Consider the following 16,780-nt stretch of genomic DNA (forward strand, 5'->3'; position numbering starts at 1 on the left):
AAGATGAGGCAGATTTTTCTTCTACAATGCAAATAGTAGCTCTGTTTCCTCTGAAATATTTTGCCTCTGGGTACCCTCTTGTTTATTTATGCATGTTACTGCTGTTGCATATTTGCAAAATATACTTACTGTTCCTCAACTAATCATTGATTGAAAATGGAGTGATGATGGCTTTATGACTCTTGACTCTAACTGATTTATGTACCTTGTACTCTATCACTTTGCTCAACCTTGAGCGAAACAGTTCTGGCAAAGGGCACCCCAATCTTTTAAAACAGGCATCTGTTGTCTTAATGTACAATCTATATACTACCCTCTGCATCATTCAGGGAGTTTATACACCAAACACATGTAGGGTAGCTGACCTGGTACCCCCTTGTCGAATATGATTAAGAATGCTGTAAATATACTGTACATTGTAGTTATTTTATATATATAATGTACATTGTAGTTATTTTATGATAGTTCTATTTTTTTATATTTACTCAGTTGTTTCTGCTATCCAGTCTCAACAATATTTACTGTTACTGTAATTGCATATGTTACCCCTATTTTAGTTACTTTGTTATTAACTAATTATCTCCAACTGTTACTTGTAAGGGCCCTGCCCAAAAGTTATTTGTTCGATGTAAACCGATACGATGTGGTGAACGGCTATCGGTATAGAAGAGACGTTAAATAAATAAAAAATAAAAAAAACACGTTACCATTATTTTCAGGTGATTTTTTTTTTTTAATTATGCATGCAAATATAGCATAGTAATTTATATAAAAACATAAGATATGCCATACTGGGTCAGACCAAGGGTCCATCAAGCCCAGTATCCTGTTTCCAACAGAGGCCAATCCAAATCACAAATATCTGGCAAGTACCCAAATATTAAATAGAACCCATGCTACTAATGCCGACAGTAAGCAGTGGCTAATCCTTATTGATTAATAGGAGCTTATGGACTTCTCCTAATGAGAGCAAAAAACTACTGACAAATCAAAGCCATATGTTATAGCAAATTTCAAAAGCCCACTTCCATGGATAAAGTGCTTTTCGTAAAGCTCAGCATTAAACATGTAAATATTTTTTAGCATCAGGTCACTAGTATTAAACAGTTTTCTTTGTAACTCCAAAAAAAGACAAAACATGAAAATGCAATTCTGAATTTAAAAGGCATGCAAAATCAGATTGCTGACCCCATATTTTTCAATAGTATTATAATTAAGGGGTTAAAGGGGCACTTAGAGAAGATAAGGCCATAGCAGAAAGATTAAATGATTTCTTTGCTTCAGTTTTACTGAAGAGGATGTTGGGGAGATATCTATTCCAGAGAAGGTTTTCATGGGTAACCATTCAGATGAATTGAACCAAATCACGGTGTACCTGGAAGATGTGATAGGTCTGATTGACAAACTGAAGAGTAGTAAATCACCTGAACCGGATGGTATACACCCCAGGGTTCTGAAGGAACTAAGAAATTAAATTTAAGATCTATTAGTTAAAATTTGTAACCTATCATTAAAATCATCCATTGTACCTAAAGGCTGGAAGGTGGCTAATGTAACCCCAATATTTAAAAAGGGCTCCAGGAGTGATCTGGGAAACTACAGACGAGTTAGCCTGACTTCAGTGCCGGGAAAAATAGTGGAAAGTGTTCTAAAGATCAAAATCACAGAACATATACAAAGATATGGCTTAATGGAAGAAAGTCAGCATGGCTTTACCCAAGGTAGTCTTGCCTCACAAATCTGCTCCACTTTTTTGAAGAGGTTAATAAACATGTAGATATAGGTGAACCAGTGGATTTAGGGGCAGATTTTAAAAGGAGCGCGAATAGCCTACTTTTGTTTGCGCTCCAGGCGCAAACAAAAGTACGCTGGATTTTAGTAGATACGCGCGGAGCCGCACGTATCTGCTAAAAACCTGGATCGGCGCGCGCAAGGCTATGGATTTTGTATAGCCGGCGCGCGCCGAGCCGCGCAGCCTACCCCCATTCCCTCCAAGGCCGCTCCGAAATCGGAGCGGCCTCGGAGGGAACTTTCCTTTGCCCTCCCCTCCCCTTCCCCTCCCTTCCCCTACCTAACCCACCCGCCCGGCCCTGTCTAAACCCCCCCTTACCTTTGTCGGGGGATTTACGCCTCCCGGAGGGAGGCGTAAATCCCCGCGCGTCAGCGGGCCGCCTGCACGCCGGGACGCAACCTGGGGGCAGGTCCGGAGGGCGCAGCCACGCCCCCGGGCCCGCCCCGGAACGCTCCCGACACGCCCCGAAAACGCCGCGCGGTTCGGGCCCGCCCCCCCGACATGCCCCCTCCGAAAACCCCGGGACTTATGCGAGTCCCGGGGCTCTGCGCGCGCCGGTAGGCCTATGTAAAATAGGCTTACCGGCGCGCAGGGCCCTGCTCGCGTAAATCCGCCCGGTTTTGGGCGGATTTACGCGAGCAGGGCTCTGAAAATCCGCCCCATAGTGTATTTGGATTTTCAGAAGGCATTTGACAAAGTTCCTCATGAAAGGCTTCTAAAAAAAAGTAAAAAGGTGGCGATGTCCTTTCGTGGATTACAAACTGGTTAAAAGACAGGAAACAGAGAGTAGGACTAAACGGACAATTTTCTCAGTGGAAAAGTGTATACAGTGGAGTGCCTCAAGGATCTGTACTAGGACCCATGCTTTTCAATATATTTATAAATGACCTGGAAATGAATACGATGAGTGAGGTAATCAAATTTGCAGATGATATAAAATTATTCAGAATGGCTAAATCACAAGCAGATTTTGATAAATTGCTGGAGGACCTTGTAAGACTGGAAAATTGGGCATCCAAATGGCAGATGAAATTTAATGTGGATAAGTGCAAGGTGATGCATATAGGGAAAAATAACCCATGCTGTAGCTACACAATGTTAGGTTCCATATTAGGAGCTACTGCCCAGGAAAGAGATCTAGGCGTCATAGTGGATAATACTTTGAAATCATCGGCTCAGTGTGCTGTGGCAGTCAAAAAAGCAAACAGAATTTTAGGAATTATTAGAAAGAGAATGGTGAATAAAACGGAGGATGTCATAATGCCTCTGTATTGCTCCATGGTGAGTCTGCACTTTAAGTACTATGTACAATTCTGGTCACCTAATCTCAGGAAAGATATAGTTGCAATGGAGAAGGTACAGAGAAGGGCGACCAAAATGATAAAGGGGATGGAACTGCTCCCCTATGAGGAAAGACTAAGGAGGTTAGGGCTGTTCAGCTTGGAGAAGAGACGGCTGAGGAGGGGATATGATAGAGGTCTTTAAAATCATGAGAAGTCTAGAACGGGTAAATGTGAATTTACTCTTTCGGATAATGGAGGGACTAGGGGTCACTCCATGAAGTTAGCATGTAGCACATTTAAAACTAATCAGAGAAAATTATGTTTCTCTCAACGCACAACTAAACTCTGGAATTTGTTGCCAGGGGATGTGGTTAGTGCAGTTAGTGTACCTAGTTTAAAAAAGGTTTGGCGAAGAAGTCCATTACCTGCTATTACTGGCTTCAGTAGCATGGAATATACTTAGTTTTTGGGTACTTGCCAGGTACTTGTGGCCTGCATTGGCCACTGTTGGAAACAGGATGCTGGGCTTGATGGACCCTTGATCTGATCCAGTATGGCAATTTCTTATGTTCTTATAGTCTATTTTAATTTATTGCTCTGATACCTCTAGCAAATTCAGATACATATGAAAACCAGAATTTGTCTGTAATGGCCAATCCCTTTTTATTTATGTATTCATTTATATATATATATATATATATATATATATATTGGAATTTCAAAGTATAATGATCAACAGCAGGCTGAAGAGAGGTTTAGAGGAAGGCTGAAGATGGGGTCTTGGAGGCAGGAAGCAGGCTGAAGAGAGAGGCTTGCAGGCAGGCTGGGGGATGGTGAGACAGGCTGGTGGAACTCTTTCCCCCCTCCTCCCCACCCCATATTCTGAAACTTCTCCACAGTCAGATCCTGAAACCTCTCTTTCCCTCTCCTCCATTTCACTCATCCCAGATCTTCCATCCTCCCTAGCAACCATCTGCCTTCTCTCTCTTTCTCTCCTTTCCCCATCCCTGGCCATCTCTTCTCTCTTCTCCCTGTCCTCCCCCTATCTTTAATCCTCTCTCCCTCCCTCTCTCCTCTCTTAGTCCTTTCATTCTCTCCCCATCTCTGGTCCTCTGATGGGGACAAGGAAGAGATGGAGGCAGGGGAGGAGAAAGAGAGGGAAGCTGAACTCTGGCTCTGGAGGGCAGAAAGAAAGAGCTGGGCAGAGGGTCGGGAATGAGAGGCAAAGTAGCTACTGTACATCATGGTTTGCTAGCATATAGGGTTATGAAGAGTCTTGTCTGCCATGTTTTCCTAGTAGGAGGTGTATTAATGTTCTACAACCCAGTGAAATATTTGCAATATTGCCTTTTTCTAGGTACTATTGTTGTTGAGTCCTGGGAGCTACTACTACTATGGTATGGCAAATCTGCTACATAATGAGAGATTTTTTGCAAGATTTTGTTCCTTTCACAATGTATCTGCTAGTGGAGGGAGATTTTGTTGCTGAAATGACACCAGAATATTAATTTCCTTTTTGAATAGTGAGCTGTATGGGAAAATGACCTAGTTCTGCTCTGCACCCATTGTGGTGGTTGGGGGGGGGGGGGGGGAGGTCTGTGAATGCAAGGCATATATAAACACAAAGCATGAGGTGCAGGGCTTGTTTTATATTTGCCTTGCATATACCATAGCAAGAATGAGCCTCAGTTTCAAGCCAGGATGTATTGGATATGATTTCAGTCTCTTAAATTTACTGCTAGAGATCTTCTTAATACTTGCATTGTGCCACCCAGCTTCTTAATGAAGCTTGTTAGGTTCAATATATAATATAGAAGCAGCATGTCAAGGTGAACTTGGAAATTATTTCTTATCAGGGGAATGGTGCCCCCAAAATTAAGACTATTTCTGTATCTTTAGGCCGTATTTTTAAATCTCCAATTAGATCTCTTAGTACTTGATGATATTCTCTGTTTCCTACATAGTACAGAATAGTTACTTAATACTTACATTTCTATTAGTGATGCTGTTTTTGTCAATTTTTCCTTTACCATTATGTTGGTTGTCTAGCATCAAGCTTTTTAATGGTTGGTCTGGAAATTTATTTAGCAATTTTTTTTTATATAACGCGGCACATTAAAAAACATCACTTCGGTTTACAAAGAACAATAATTCAGCAACAAGCTTTACAATCAAATGAAATTAGAATGAAACATAACGTATATCAATTAAAACCAATAAACAGGATAATCGTATCATGCAATTGAGACATGCCTAAAGATGAACACTGGGCAACAAATTTTCACAAAAGTCATGTTACTGAAATGAAATTAGTCAATTCTTGTAAATTTCCATGTGCTAAACATGAATGTGACTGTGAAAATGCAAAATTGGCTCTAGTATTTTTGTAATATGCAATAATATAATTACATCTTGAATTGTATGCCAATAGTAGGAGACCTACGGTTAATACCGTTTGAAAATGAAGGCATAGGCTATGTCTTAGATTTCTTTGCTTGACTCTTGTACACCTGTTCGGGAGCATCTCTGTGGAGTGTCCAGCAGTAGTCAGCCAGCATGAATATTTCAAATGCTCACCCTTTCTGACTGGGCTTCATATAGTACACTGCTGACGTCAGCTTACTCAGCAGCAGCATGGCAGTAGAACTGCATTGCATCAGAAAATACGACGAGTGAGATAATCAAATTTGCAGATGACACAAAATTGTTCAGAGTAGTTAAATCACAAGCAGATTGTGATAAATTGCAGGAAGACCTTGTGAGACTGGAAAATTGGGCATCCAAATGGCAGATGAAATTTAATGTGGATAAGTGCAAGGTGATGCATATAGGGAAAAATAACCCATGCTATAATTACACAATGTTGGGTTCCATATTAGGTGCTACAACCCAAGAAAGAGATCTAGGTGTCATAGTGGATAACACATTGAAATCGTCGGTGCAGTGTGCTGCGGCAGTCAAAAAGCAAACAGAATGTTGGGAATTATTAGAAAAGGAATGATGAATAAAACGGAAAATGTCATAATGCCTCTGTATCGCTCCATGGTGAGACCGCACCTTGAATACTGTGTACAATTCTGGTCGCCGCATCTCAAAAAAGATATAATTGCGATGGAGAAGGTACAGAGAAGGGCTACCAAAATGATAAGGGGAATGGAACAACTCCCCTATGAGGAAAGACTAAAGAGGTTAGGACTTTTCAGCTTGGAGAAGAGACGACTGAGGGGGATATGATAGAGGTGTTTAAAATCATGAGAGGTCTAGAACGGGTAGATGTGAATCGGTTATTTACTCTTTCGGATAGTAGAAAGACTAGGGGGCACTCCATGAAGTTAGCATGGGGCACATTTAAAACTAATCGGAGAAAGTTCTTTTTTTACTCAACGCACAATTAAACTCTGGAATTTGTTGCCAGAGAATGTGGTTCGTTGCAGTTAGTATAGCTGTGTTTAAAAAAGGATTGGATAAGTTCTTGGAGGAGAAGTCCATTACCTGCTATTAAGTTCACTTAGAGAATAGCCACTGCCATTAGCAATGGTTACATGGAATAGACTTAGTTTTTGGGTACTTGCCAGGTTCTTATGGCCTGGATTGGCCACTGTTGGAAACAGGATGCTGGGCTTGATGGACCTTTGGTCTGACCCAGTATGGCATTTTCTTATGTTCTTATGTTCTTATGATGTAATAAACTCTGGATGATGTGTGCATGATGGTATTATGCAATATGATGCAATATTACATCATTCTAGGCTTATTTACAGTCCTACTGGATAAATTTACATGACTAAACATAGAAAGCGAACTATATTAAATATCTTCAAAACGAGAGCGAATAAAAACTTTTCATGGTCATATTCGTGTTCAGCACATCAAGATACTACAGAGTAGGACCTTTTTAGGTCAGTAACACTTTCATTGTTGCCCAGTGATATCAATGTAAAATTATATATAACTTGGAAACAAGCAAATCACTAGTTTAGTATAGATCCATGGATCAGAAACAGTCTTTACAAGGAGTAAATGTAGAGCAAGCATTTAGAAAAATGAATGGAGGTGGAGTTATTGAATGATATGTATTTAGAGAATGAAAAAGTATTGTATGTGTAATATATGTTCAGCATTTCTGTAGAGGAGATGTTCATTGAGTGTAAGCTTGTTTGAACAGCCAGGTTTTAAGGTTCTGTTTAAATTTCCTATGGCAGGGCTCCTGGCGCAGGTCTGTAGGCATTTTATTCCAGATGTTGGTTCCAGCAATCGTGAATGAGCGTTCTCTCGTCGAAACATGTTTGATATGCTTGAGTGTTAGAGTAAGGAGTTTGGCTTGGTGCATTTTTCTTGTTGGTCTATTTGATGTGTGGAATGTAAAATGATCAGAGAACCTTTGCATATCTTGGTTATAGATGGACTTGTGTATAAGGGTAAGGACTTTGAATAAAATCCTAGATGCTACAGGAAGCCAGTGAAGGAATTAGAGAGAGCTGACATAATGTGTTCGTGGCAGTGTGTATTGGTGAGTATGCGGGCAGCTGCATTTTGTAGCATCTGTAGCGGTTGTAGTGATTTTTTAGGGAGTCCTAGTAGGATAGAATTGCAGTAGTCCAGTTTTGACAAGATTGTGGATGGTAGAACTGTCCGGAAATCGTGTGGGTGTAGGAGGGGTTTATTTCTTTTTAGTGTATGGAGCTTAAAGAATCCATTTTTAATGGTGGAAGCGATTAATCTTTTTAAGGAGAAATGATCGTCAATGATAACGCTGAGGCTGTGGACTTGCTGTAAATTGAGAGGGTCAGATAGTGAATGTAGAGTAGGGTTAAAAGAGATGTTGTTTTGTGGAGTGATGATGAGGAGCTCTGTTTTGCTAGTATTTATTGCCAAGAAGTTTTCCGTGAGTAGTTTCTTTATTTCTGCAAGTGCAGAATCCCAGATTTTCAGAGCGTTGGGTAGGGAGTCATTGATGGGGATAAGGATCTGGACATCATCTGCGTAGATGAAGTATGGGAGACCCAGCTTCATCAAAAGTCGACAGAGGGGAGTGAGGTATATATTGAAAAGTGTTAAAGAGAGAGAGGATCCTTGGGGTACACCTTGTAGCAGTTTTCTAGGTTTGGATTCATGGCGGCCAATTTTTACACTGTATTTCCTGTCATTCAGATAAGATTGGAGCAAACATAGAGCAGTGCCAGAAATGCCAATTTGTGAGAGGCGGGTAATGAGGGTATTGTGGTTGACAGTGTCAAATGCAGAGGAAATGTCAAGCAGCGCAAGTATGTAAGAGTGTCCAGTGTCTAGGGTTTTTAGTATTGATTCTGAGAGTGACAGGAGAAGGGTTTCAGTACTATGGTTCTTGCAGAATCCGTATTGGGATGGGAAGAGTAATTGATTTTCATCTAGAAATTCTTGGAAATGTATAATTATACTCTGATTTACACAAAGAAGATATGTAAAAAAGAATAACATTAACTGTAAATGTAAAGGAATAAATTGGCAGTGGGACTTGGGGGTGAAGTTGGGGACAGAGTTGATGGCCCCCCCCAACCAAAAAGCCATTCCACTGCCCCTGCTTGAACTGACCCACCTTCTTTGTCCATTCAACAATCTGGTTCTCTGTGAAGCTGTCAAAGTTATCTGGAAAAAGAGTGCACAGTTTTTCCTGGATCAAGGAGATGGTGATTTTCGAGACTGGTAGATGGGCCACCTGGGCAATGATGTCTGCCACCCGTCCGGATCCCTCCACTATCACACAAGGAGTGCCACTGATCACAGCATTATAAATTGCCTGCAACACAATAGGAGGAGGAATGACATGAGGATCCATTTAAACAGGCACTATTCCTGGCTAAGACTTCTCTAGCTATAGACCTCCCGAACACATGAAACTGTTTGCGATCTTTGAATGAACTGCACAATGGGAACACTCTTTTGAAATGCATAATAAAGCCTCTGAGGATACACATTTGCAGTAAAACTGTGTGTCACTTAATCATTAGCGCTACATGATGATTTTTGGCATGCTGTCACAGGCAAGACTAATTAAATTATATTATATCCACTTTGGAATATGCTAGTACTTTGTGGTCCTCTAATCTCATTCTGGGGTCGATGCAATAAAGTAATCCCAACCTAGCGCACAGGTTTATAAAAGATTGGACGCATGTTTTGGACGCGCCACATTAGCACCCAATGCAATAATGAGATTACTGCGTCCAAAAATGCGCCCAAACAAATGCGTATCCAATAGCGCCCATCATATGTAAATTCCATGTAGATGAGGCTATTAGCTTTTACCACCCCCTCCCCCCGCCCCCGATGCAGTAAATACTGGGCCCCCAACACACACTTTTTAACACGGCAAATTTAACTCCAGCCCGGGAGGTGGTTTAAAGTCAATCCGCGAATCAAGGGCACATGAGAAATTTAAAAATACAGTCCTCTGTGGTTCCTTCTATTTAATATCATTGTGACACTTGAATTTACTGCTTGCGGTGCTGAAAAATAAATGTATATTGGGTTGATTTAAAAAAAAAAAAATCTGGATGCACAATTTAGATGTCCACAGCAAGGAGCACTTAACTATGGGCATCTTTAGCACCCTCAGCAAAATCGGCCAGAAGAAGCGGAATAAAAATGCCCGATGCATTTGAGATCTAGGAATGTACAATTCTCCCCTGGCACGTCCTTTTTTACACAGCCCCTCATTTAAATATTGCATCAGGCGCCTAGGGGATGTGGCTGTGTGCGCATTAGGAAAATTTGAACTCAATGGGCCGGATTTTAAAAGGGTTACGAGCACCAGGCCTATTTTAAAAAGGCCCGGCAACGAGCGTAAAGCTCCGGGACACGTGTAAGTCCCGGGGCTTTACTAAAGGGGTGGTCCAGGGATGGGACGGGGCAGGGCCAGAGGCTACCCACACAGCGGACATTGATGCTGTGTCGAAAGATCGCAGGCTGGCAGGCTGCTGGCAGGCTGCTAGCGCGCACAAAAGGTAAAATACAAATTTTGGGGGGGGTTAGAGGAGGGCTAGGGGGAGGAAAGGTTAGGAGAAGGGGTGGGAAGGTCAGGTTAGGGGGAAGGGAACGGGGGAAGGCAGCGCGGCTTGTTGCGCACAAGGTGCCCAATTGTGCACCCCCTTGCGCGCCCCAACCTAACTTGCGCCTGCACGCACAAGTTATAAAATCAGGTATACATGTGCTCGCGCCAGGTAGTGCGCGCACATGTACGCCCGCACGCACCTTTTTAAAATCTACCCCAATATGAGCACCCATTTCAACACGCGACTTATTGCATCAGCCCCTCTATGTTGGTCAATTGTGTTGACGTGAACATCTGAATAAAGAAGGAATCACCTTTTTCTTATGGTACGCAATCAGATTACAATTATTCTCCTAGGACAAGCATGGGTGACATCATTGGATGGAGCCTAGCATGGAAAACTTATGTCAAAGTTTCTGGAACTTTCACTGTGCACACTGATCATGCCTAGCATGCCCAAACCCATGCATCCACATGGGGGTCACTCTTCAGTCTCTTTTTATCCGCGGAGTTGTTCGCATCGCGGTGAAGTTGAGCTCTCTGGCTTTTCTATTTGAAATTGCCTTGGAAAACTCTTTTTGCTGAAATTTTCAGTGTTCACGCGTATTTCATCGATGCCGGGTCCCTCTTCGGTTCCCCTTGGTCTCCTCGATTAGGATTTTTGGATGGTTCTGTAAGTTTCTTTTCACTTCCATCCTTCCCCGTAGTAGCGGTGCCTTGGTGCCCGCCAGCATCGGCTGCTTTCTGCCATTGTCTCTCGCTTTACCCCCTTCTTTTCACCATCGATCATGGTCTCATCAAGTTTTCATCGGTGCCCCATTGCCTCAGGACCATGTCCATCACAGACCCCCATGAGGAGTGTGTCCTTTACCTGGGGGCATCTCATGACATCTGAGGTTGTCGCCTCTGCACCCAGATGACCCCCAAAGGACGTCGCGCTCGATTCGACAATATGGAGAAGCTCTTTGGGTCAAGGAATTCCAAGCCATCAGCATCAGCACTGAAGGACCTGGGAGCCGTACCAATGGACACTGAGCCATTGACATCAGTGGGACCATCGGTTCTGTCGATGCTATTGGCGGATAGAGATGCCGGGACCATCCTTTTTCACTGTCTTCCAGGTCGAGGACATCGGGTTCATCGTCATTGACCTCAGCACCAGGGAAAAACCAGGCCGAGCACCAGTCCCCTTCATTGCATGCTGTTGGACTCAGGAAGGCACCGGCTAAAGCCATGATGCCCCCGAAGTCACCCCATGGTGAGGAGCGCCCTTCTTCCATCGATGCCGAGGGTCTGCGATGATCACCTCCAGTCCTGGTGCCAGTCGCCGATCCAGCTCAGGGATCTGAGGAATATCTGGCCTCCTGCATACCAGCCAGTTTTGGCGTCAGCAACTTTCAAAGAGGAGCTAGAGCAGAGGGTCCAGGTGGCAGTGGAGCGGGTGTTACATGACATCCAATCAGTGGCACTGAAGATGTCGATGCCGGCACTTGCCCTGCTGGAACAGCTCAACATGCTTATCGGTGTATTACTGACCCAGTTGGCACCAGGTCCTGGGACACCATCAATGCCCAGCAGGGCACCGATACTTCCCCCGACTGATACGGTGCTCATCACTGGTTCCTCCAAGGAGGAAGCTCCATCAAGGCTGGTGGGGACACCGAGGCCTGCTGCCCCCATCCAGCTTTGCCCAGGCTGGCATCTGTGCCACTGGTGCCCAACCTCTGGGCAAAGACCAAGCACCTAGGGCTCCATCCCCTGTGGCTTACAGTGAAGATGAAGCCCCGTATGTCTCCTGGGGGGACAACACTGCAGAATCCTCCTCCAAGGACTTGGAGGGTTTCCCCTCGGATACATCTCCTCCAGAAGAGTGGAGTACGTCTCGTCCTGAGGACCTGACCTTCACAAGTTTTATGCAGATGATGGCTGAAGCCATCCCTTTTCAGTTGATGAAGGAGGATGCCAGGCATAAGATGCTAGAAATCCTGCAGTTCGTGGAGGCTCCTGAAGAGATTGTGGCAGTCCCAGGGCACGATATCTTTAAGGAGCTGCTGTTGAGGATCTGATAATACCCCCTCACAGTGCTTTCTATCAACAGGAAGGCAGATGGGTTTACCTTGTCCAACAGGCTACTGGATTCGAAAAGTGTCAGCTAACACACCAGTCAGTAATGTTCAAATCTGATCTCAAGAAGGCCAAGAGCTCTTGGACCCACGCCTCGGCACCCCCAGGGAAGAATCACAGAACATTGGACGCTCTTGGGAGAAAAGTATTCCAGGGGGCCCATGGTCATAGGTAGCATTGCCTCTTACCAGCTTTACATGAGCCAACTCTCTCACAACCTCTGGAAGCAGGTGCAAGAGCTGGCAGAGTGGCTGCCTCAGCTGCAGAAAGACCCTTTACTATTGCTAGTGCATCAGGGCTTGGAGCAAGGAAAAGATGAGGTTCATTTAACCTACAATGTTTTTGAATCAGTGGCGAGGATGTCTGCGGTGGGAATCGATGCTCACAAAATGGCATGACTGTGGGTCTCAGATCTCTATCTGGAGATACAGGAAAGACTTGCGGACTTGCCATGCACAGGAGAGAATCTCTTTGGAAATAAAATGAGGGATGTGGTGGCCCAATTATGGGATCACCATGAGACCCTCCAGAAACTCTCCGCCACCACTCCAGGCCCACACTCCTCAACCAGGAGGTTTGCAAGGCAGGGTCAGAGGAAGTCTTTCTATCACCAGTGGAAATACTATCCTCCAACCCCTCACTCCCGTTCACAGAGAGTGAACTCCCATGACCATTCCAGGCAACAGAGAGCTCCCAAACCCCAGCCGGCTCCCCAGCCAAACCCAGGGATGGGATTTTGACTGGACTGTAAGGAGCATGAGCCAGCCACCTGTACAAGCAATGCTGGAAACCCCCCCCCCCCAGTCGGAGGCAGGCTGAGGTTCTTCATGAACCATTGGCCCAGTATAACCTCAGACCAGTGGGTTCTGTCCATCATCCATCAAGGGTACCAACTGAATTTATTGAGTGTCCCACCAAATTGTTCTCCATGCCCTTTTGAGGGGCTGAAAGCACATCAGGACATGCTTCTAAGGGAGCTCTCCACCTTTTAATGGCCAGAGCAGTCAGAGCCTTTTCCACCAGGGCAAAGAGGGTAGGGATTCTACTCCTGGTACTTCCTGATTCCAAAGGTAACAGGGGGACTTCATCTCATCCTAGACCTCAGGGTTTTGAACAAGATTCTAAAAAAAGAAAAGTTCAAGATGTTTTCCGTAGGCACCCTGATTCCCCTTTTACAAAAAGGGGACTGGATGTGGTCCCTTGATTTAAAGGATGCATACACCCACATCGAGATCTTCCCCAGTCACAGGAAGTATCTCAGATTTGTAGTGGGAAAACAGCACTTCCAGTACAGAGTGTTGCCGATCGGGCTCGCATTTGCACTACGAGTCTTTACAAAATGTCTGGCTGTGGTGAGGGCACACCTCCGCAGACTGGGAGTGCATGTTTTCCCATATCTGGATGATTGGCTGGTCAAGAGCACAACTCAAACAGGGACTGCTCAGTCCATGCACTTGACCATCCAGGTGCTGGAGTCACTAGGGTTTGTCATCAACTACCTGGACTCACATCTCAACCCATCACATCAATTGGACTTTATAGGAGCCCTGCTAGACATGGCTCAGGCAAAGGCATTCCTACCACAATCCAGGGCAGTCACCTTAGCATACATAGCAGAGGTGATTCAACACAGCCAGCAAGTGTCAGTTTGGCACATGTTGAGGCTGTTGGGCCATATGGCCACAACGTCCATGTTACTCCCTTGGCATGCTTACACATGCCCAGAGCCCAATGGACCTGAGGTCGTAGTGGTGTCGGGCCATGCAGAGCATCCAGGCTCACATCCGAGTCACTCTGTGTCTCTGGGACTCTTTGTCCTAGTGGTGGTTTCTGTCAAATTTGAAGCTGGAAATATCCTTCCAAAATCCCCCAACCCAAATTGTCCTAACCATGGATGCATCCATCTTGGGGTGGGGAGCTATTGTAGAGGGGCTCCGCACCCAGGACCTATGGTCCGTCAACGAAGCACAGTGTCAAATCAACTTCCTGGAGTTCCAGGTGATCAGGTATACACTATGGGCTTTCAGAAATTAGCTGTCCAACAAAATTGTCCTGATCCAAACAGATAACCAAGTTGCAATGTGGTATGTCAACAAGCAGGGAGACACAGGATTGTACCTCCTGTGTCAAGAAGCGGTACAGATATGGACCTGGGGCCTGTCCCATGGGATGGTACACAGGCCATGTATCTGGCCAGAATGGAGAACATGGTAGCGGTCAGAATCAGTTGTGCCTTCAGACCCCATGAGTGGTCTTTGGACCAGTGAGTAGCAAACTGGATTTTCCACCTCTGAGGAGCCCCAGAAGTGGACTTGTTCATGGCCTCCTGCAACAGGAATGTAGCTCAGTTATGTTCTCTATACAGATCAGACAGCAATCCAGCTTCAGATTCCTTTGCCTGCTATTGGGGAAAGGTTCTTCTGTATGCGTATCCTCTGATTCCTCTGATGACAAAGATTCTCTTGAAGCTTCGAAAGGACAAAGGGACTATGATCCTCAAAGTTCCTCATTGGCCGAGACAGATCTGGTTTCCAGTCCTTCAGGAGTTGTCCATCTGGAAACCAATCAGTCTGGGGACTTCCCCAGATCTCATCACGCAAGATCAGGGCAGGCTGCGGCATTCCAACCTCCAGGCCCTGTTGCTCATGGCTTGGATGTTGAGAGGTTAATTCTGCAACCCCTTTGTCTCTCTGACAATGTGTCTCGGATTCTGGTGGCTTACAAAAAGCCTTCCACTAGAAAGTCCTATGAACTGAAGTGGAGGAGGTTTTTTGTGTAGTGTGAGCCCTAGATCCGTTCTCCTGCCCCACACAAAAACTGCTTGACTACCTCCTACATCTGTCAGAGGCTAGGTTAAAAATCAACTCTGTTAGAGTTTATCTCAGTGCAATTGGCACATACCACCAAGGTGTAGATGGTATGCCCATCTCTGTTCAACCTATAGTTGTATGCTTCATGTGGGGCCTGCTTCAATTGAAGCCTATCCTAAGGCCTCCTGCTGTGTCTTGGGACCTCAACCGGAAACCACTGGTAGAATGCACAAGACACGATGGATCTGGTAGTGGTCCGCAAGTGGGGTAACCTGAGAATCCGTGCCACAAAGGTAGAGTACTCACACCGGGAAGGAAGAGGCAGAGGTGTCAAAGCCCCGAGGAAGGCTGGAGCAGGATCAGCAGGAGTAGAAGAGAACAAAGCAGGAACTCACTGAAATGAGAAGAGAGAGAGATGGCTCTCTGAGGAGCGGATAGCCCTGAGTGCAGCAAGGCCCCCGAGGAGCGGATACCTAGGTCACCCAGTAGTCAGTGAGGAAGTCCCAAGGTAGCGGAACTAGCAGGACGAGATTCCTTGCTAACTCGTAGCTCAGATGGTCAGCTGGGTTTAAGTATCGTGAGCGGGTGGCATCATGCGGTGGGGACGCCCCCGAGGTTCCCGCCATGACGTAGTTAAAAGGATGGCAGGCGCGCATGAGCGTGTGCCTAAGTAACCCTGGATGAAAGATGGCTGCCAGGAGTGGAGACTGCCATTCTGCCCAGACTTGGAGCTGTGTAGAGAAAGAAGGTGACCAGCATAGGTCTCAGCCGCCTGCGAGCGACGGGTGCAACACCCCTCTTGTTGGTTCTTGTACCAGCTGCTCCATGAAGCAATTATTTATTTCAAATAGGAATTTTACTTCTCTAGAATGTATTGTGGAGGTAGAACCCTGGCCCGAGGTGGTGTTTGCACCACCCGTGGGGGAAACCCCCATGGGTCCCCACCATTTGCAGGCAAGGCCAAGCAGGAAGTGGAGGCCGACTGGAGCTTCGCCAATACCAGCCCTCGTTCCCCGTAGGTTGAGCCCATTGGTACTGGGGCCAGTTGGACTTAGGTGGGCCTCCGCATGGTTGATCCTGATGGAGGTGTCCAGAGGCAGAGTGCCAGGAGGCAGCGAAGATGGAGTGTTCCAGTAGGGCGAGGCGAGAGTCGAAGTCGAGTCCAGACAGAGGGTCAAGGCTGGTGGCTGGAGACCGGGTCTGATTCGGCTAAGTAGTTGAAGGCAGGTGGCTAAAGGCAAGGTCAGGTCCAAGCAAAGGGTCGAGGGCAGGTTCAGGTCCGGGTCAAGCCAAGGAAGTCCTTCCGAAGGTAGAACAGGAACAGGAGCTGGAGCAGGAACTGGAGCTTGAATTTGTACTGGATTAGGAACTGGAACTGGAACAGGTACTGGAATAGGAACTGGAACAGCAACAAAGCACATGACAGAGAAGCATGGAGACCTGTTTCCAAGGCAAACTCTGAGCGTCTGAGCCTGCCTTAAATAGTAGAACTGGTTGACATCATCACCTAGGGCCACGGGAGGCTTTTCCACCGTGGCCCCTTTAAATCCCAGAGAGGCACGCTAAGGTCAACAGGAGGAGGAAGTAGCGGCATCTGCCCGCACTGCATGCGGGGAGGCCTGGTTGGCCCTGGAGGAACTCGCGGCAGCACAGGAGGGTCCCAGGAACACGGAGGGAGCAAAGGCGCAGAGACAACTGCCCACCACCACCAAGGAGGTCAGGCTAGCTCCGGGGACCTGGC

General features: G+C 45.7%; 1 protein-coding gene across 1 annotated transcript in view; it reads right to left on the bottom strand.

Annotated features, from left to right (window-relative positions):
* The window catches only part of TRPM2 (transient receptor potential cation channel subfamily M member 2), a 319,065-nt gene that overhangs the window by 279,118 nt on the left and 23,167 nt on the right, over positions 1-16,780 (bottom strand). Inside the window, exon 5 of the mRNA XM_029607926.1 lies at positions 8,651-8,851. Coding sequence (XP_029463786.1) covers positions 8,651-8,851 — 201 coding nt within the window. The remainder of the gene's footprint in view (positions 1-8,650; positions 8,852-16,780) is intronic.

This window comes from Rhinatrema bivittatum, chromosome 6 (assembly GCF_901001135.1).
Source record: "Rhinatrema bivittatum chromosome 6, aRhiBiv1.1, whole genome shotgun sequence".
NCBI classification, from domain to species: Eukaryota; Metazoa; Chordata; class Amphibia; order Gymnophiona; family Rhinatrematidae; genus Rhinatrema; species Rhinatrema bivittatum.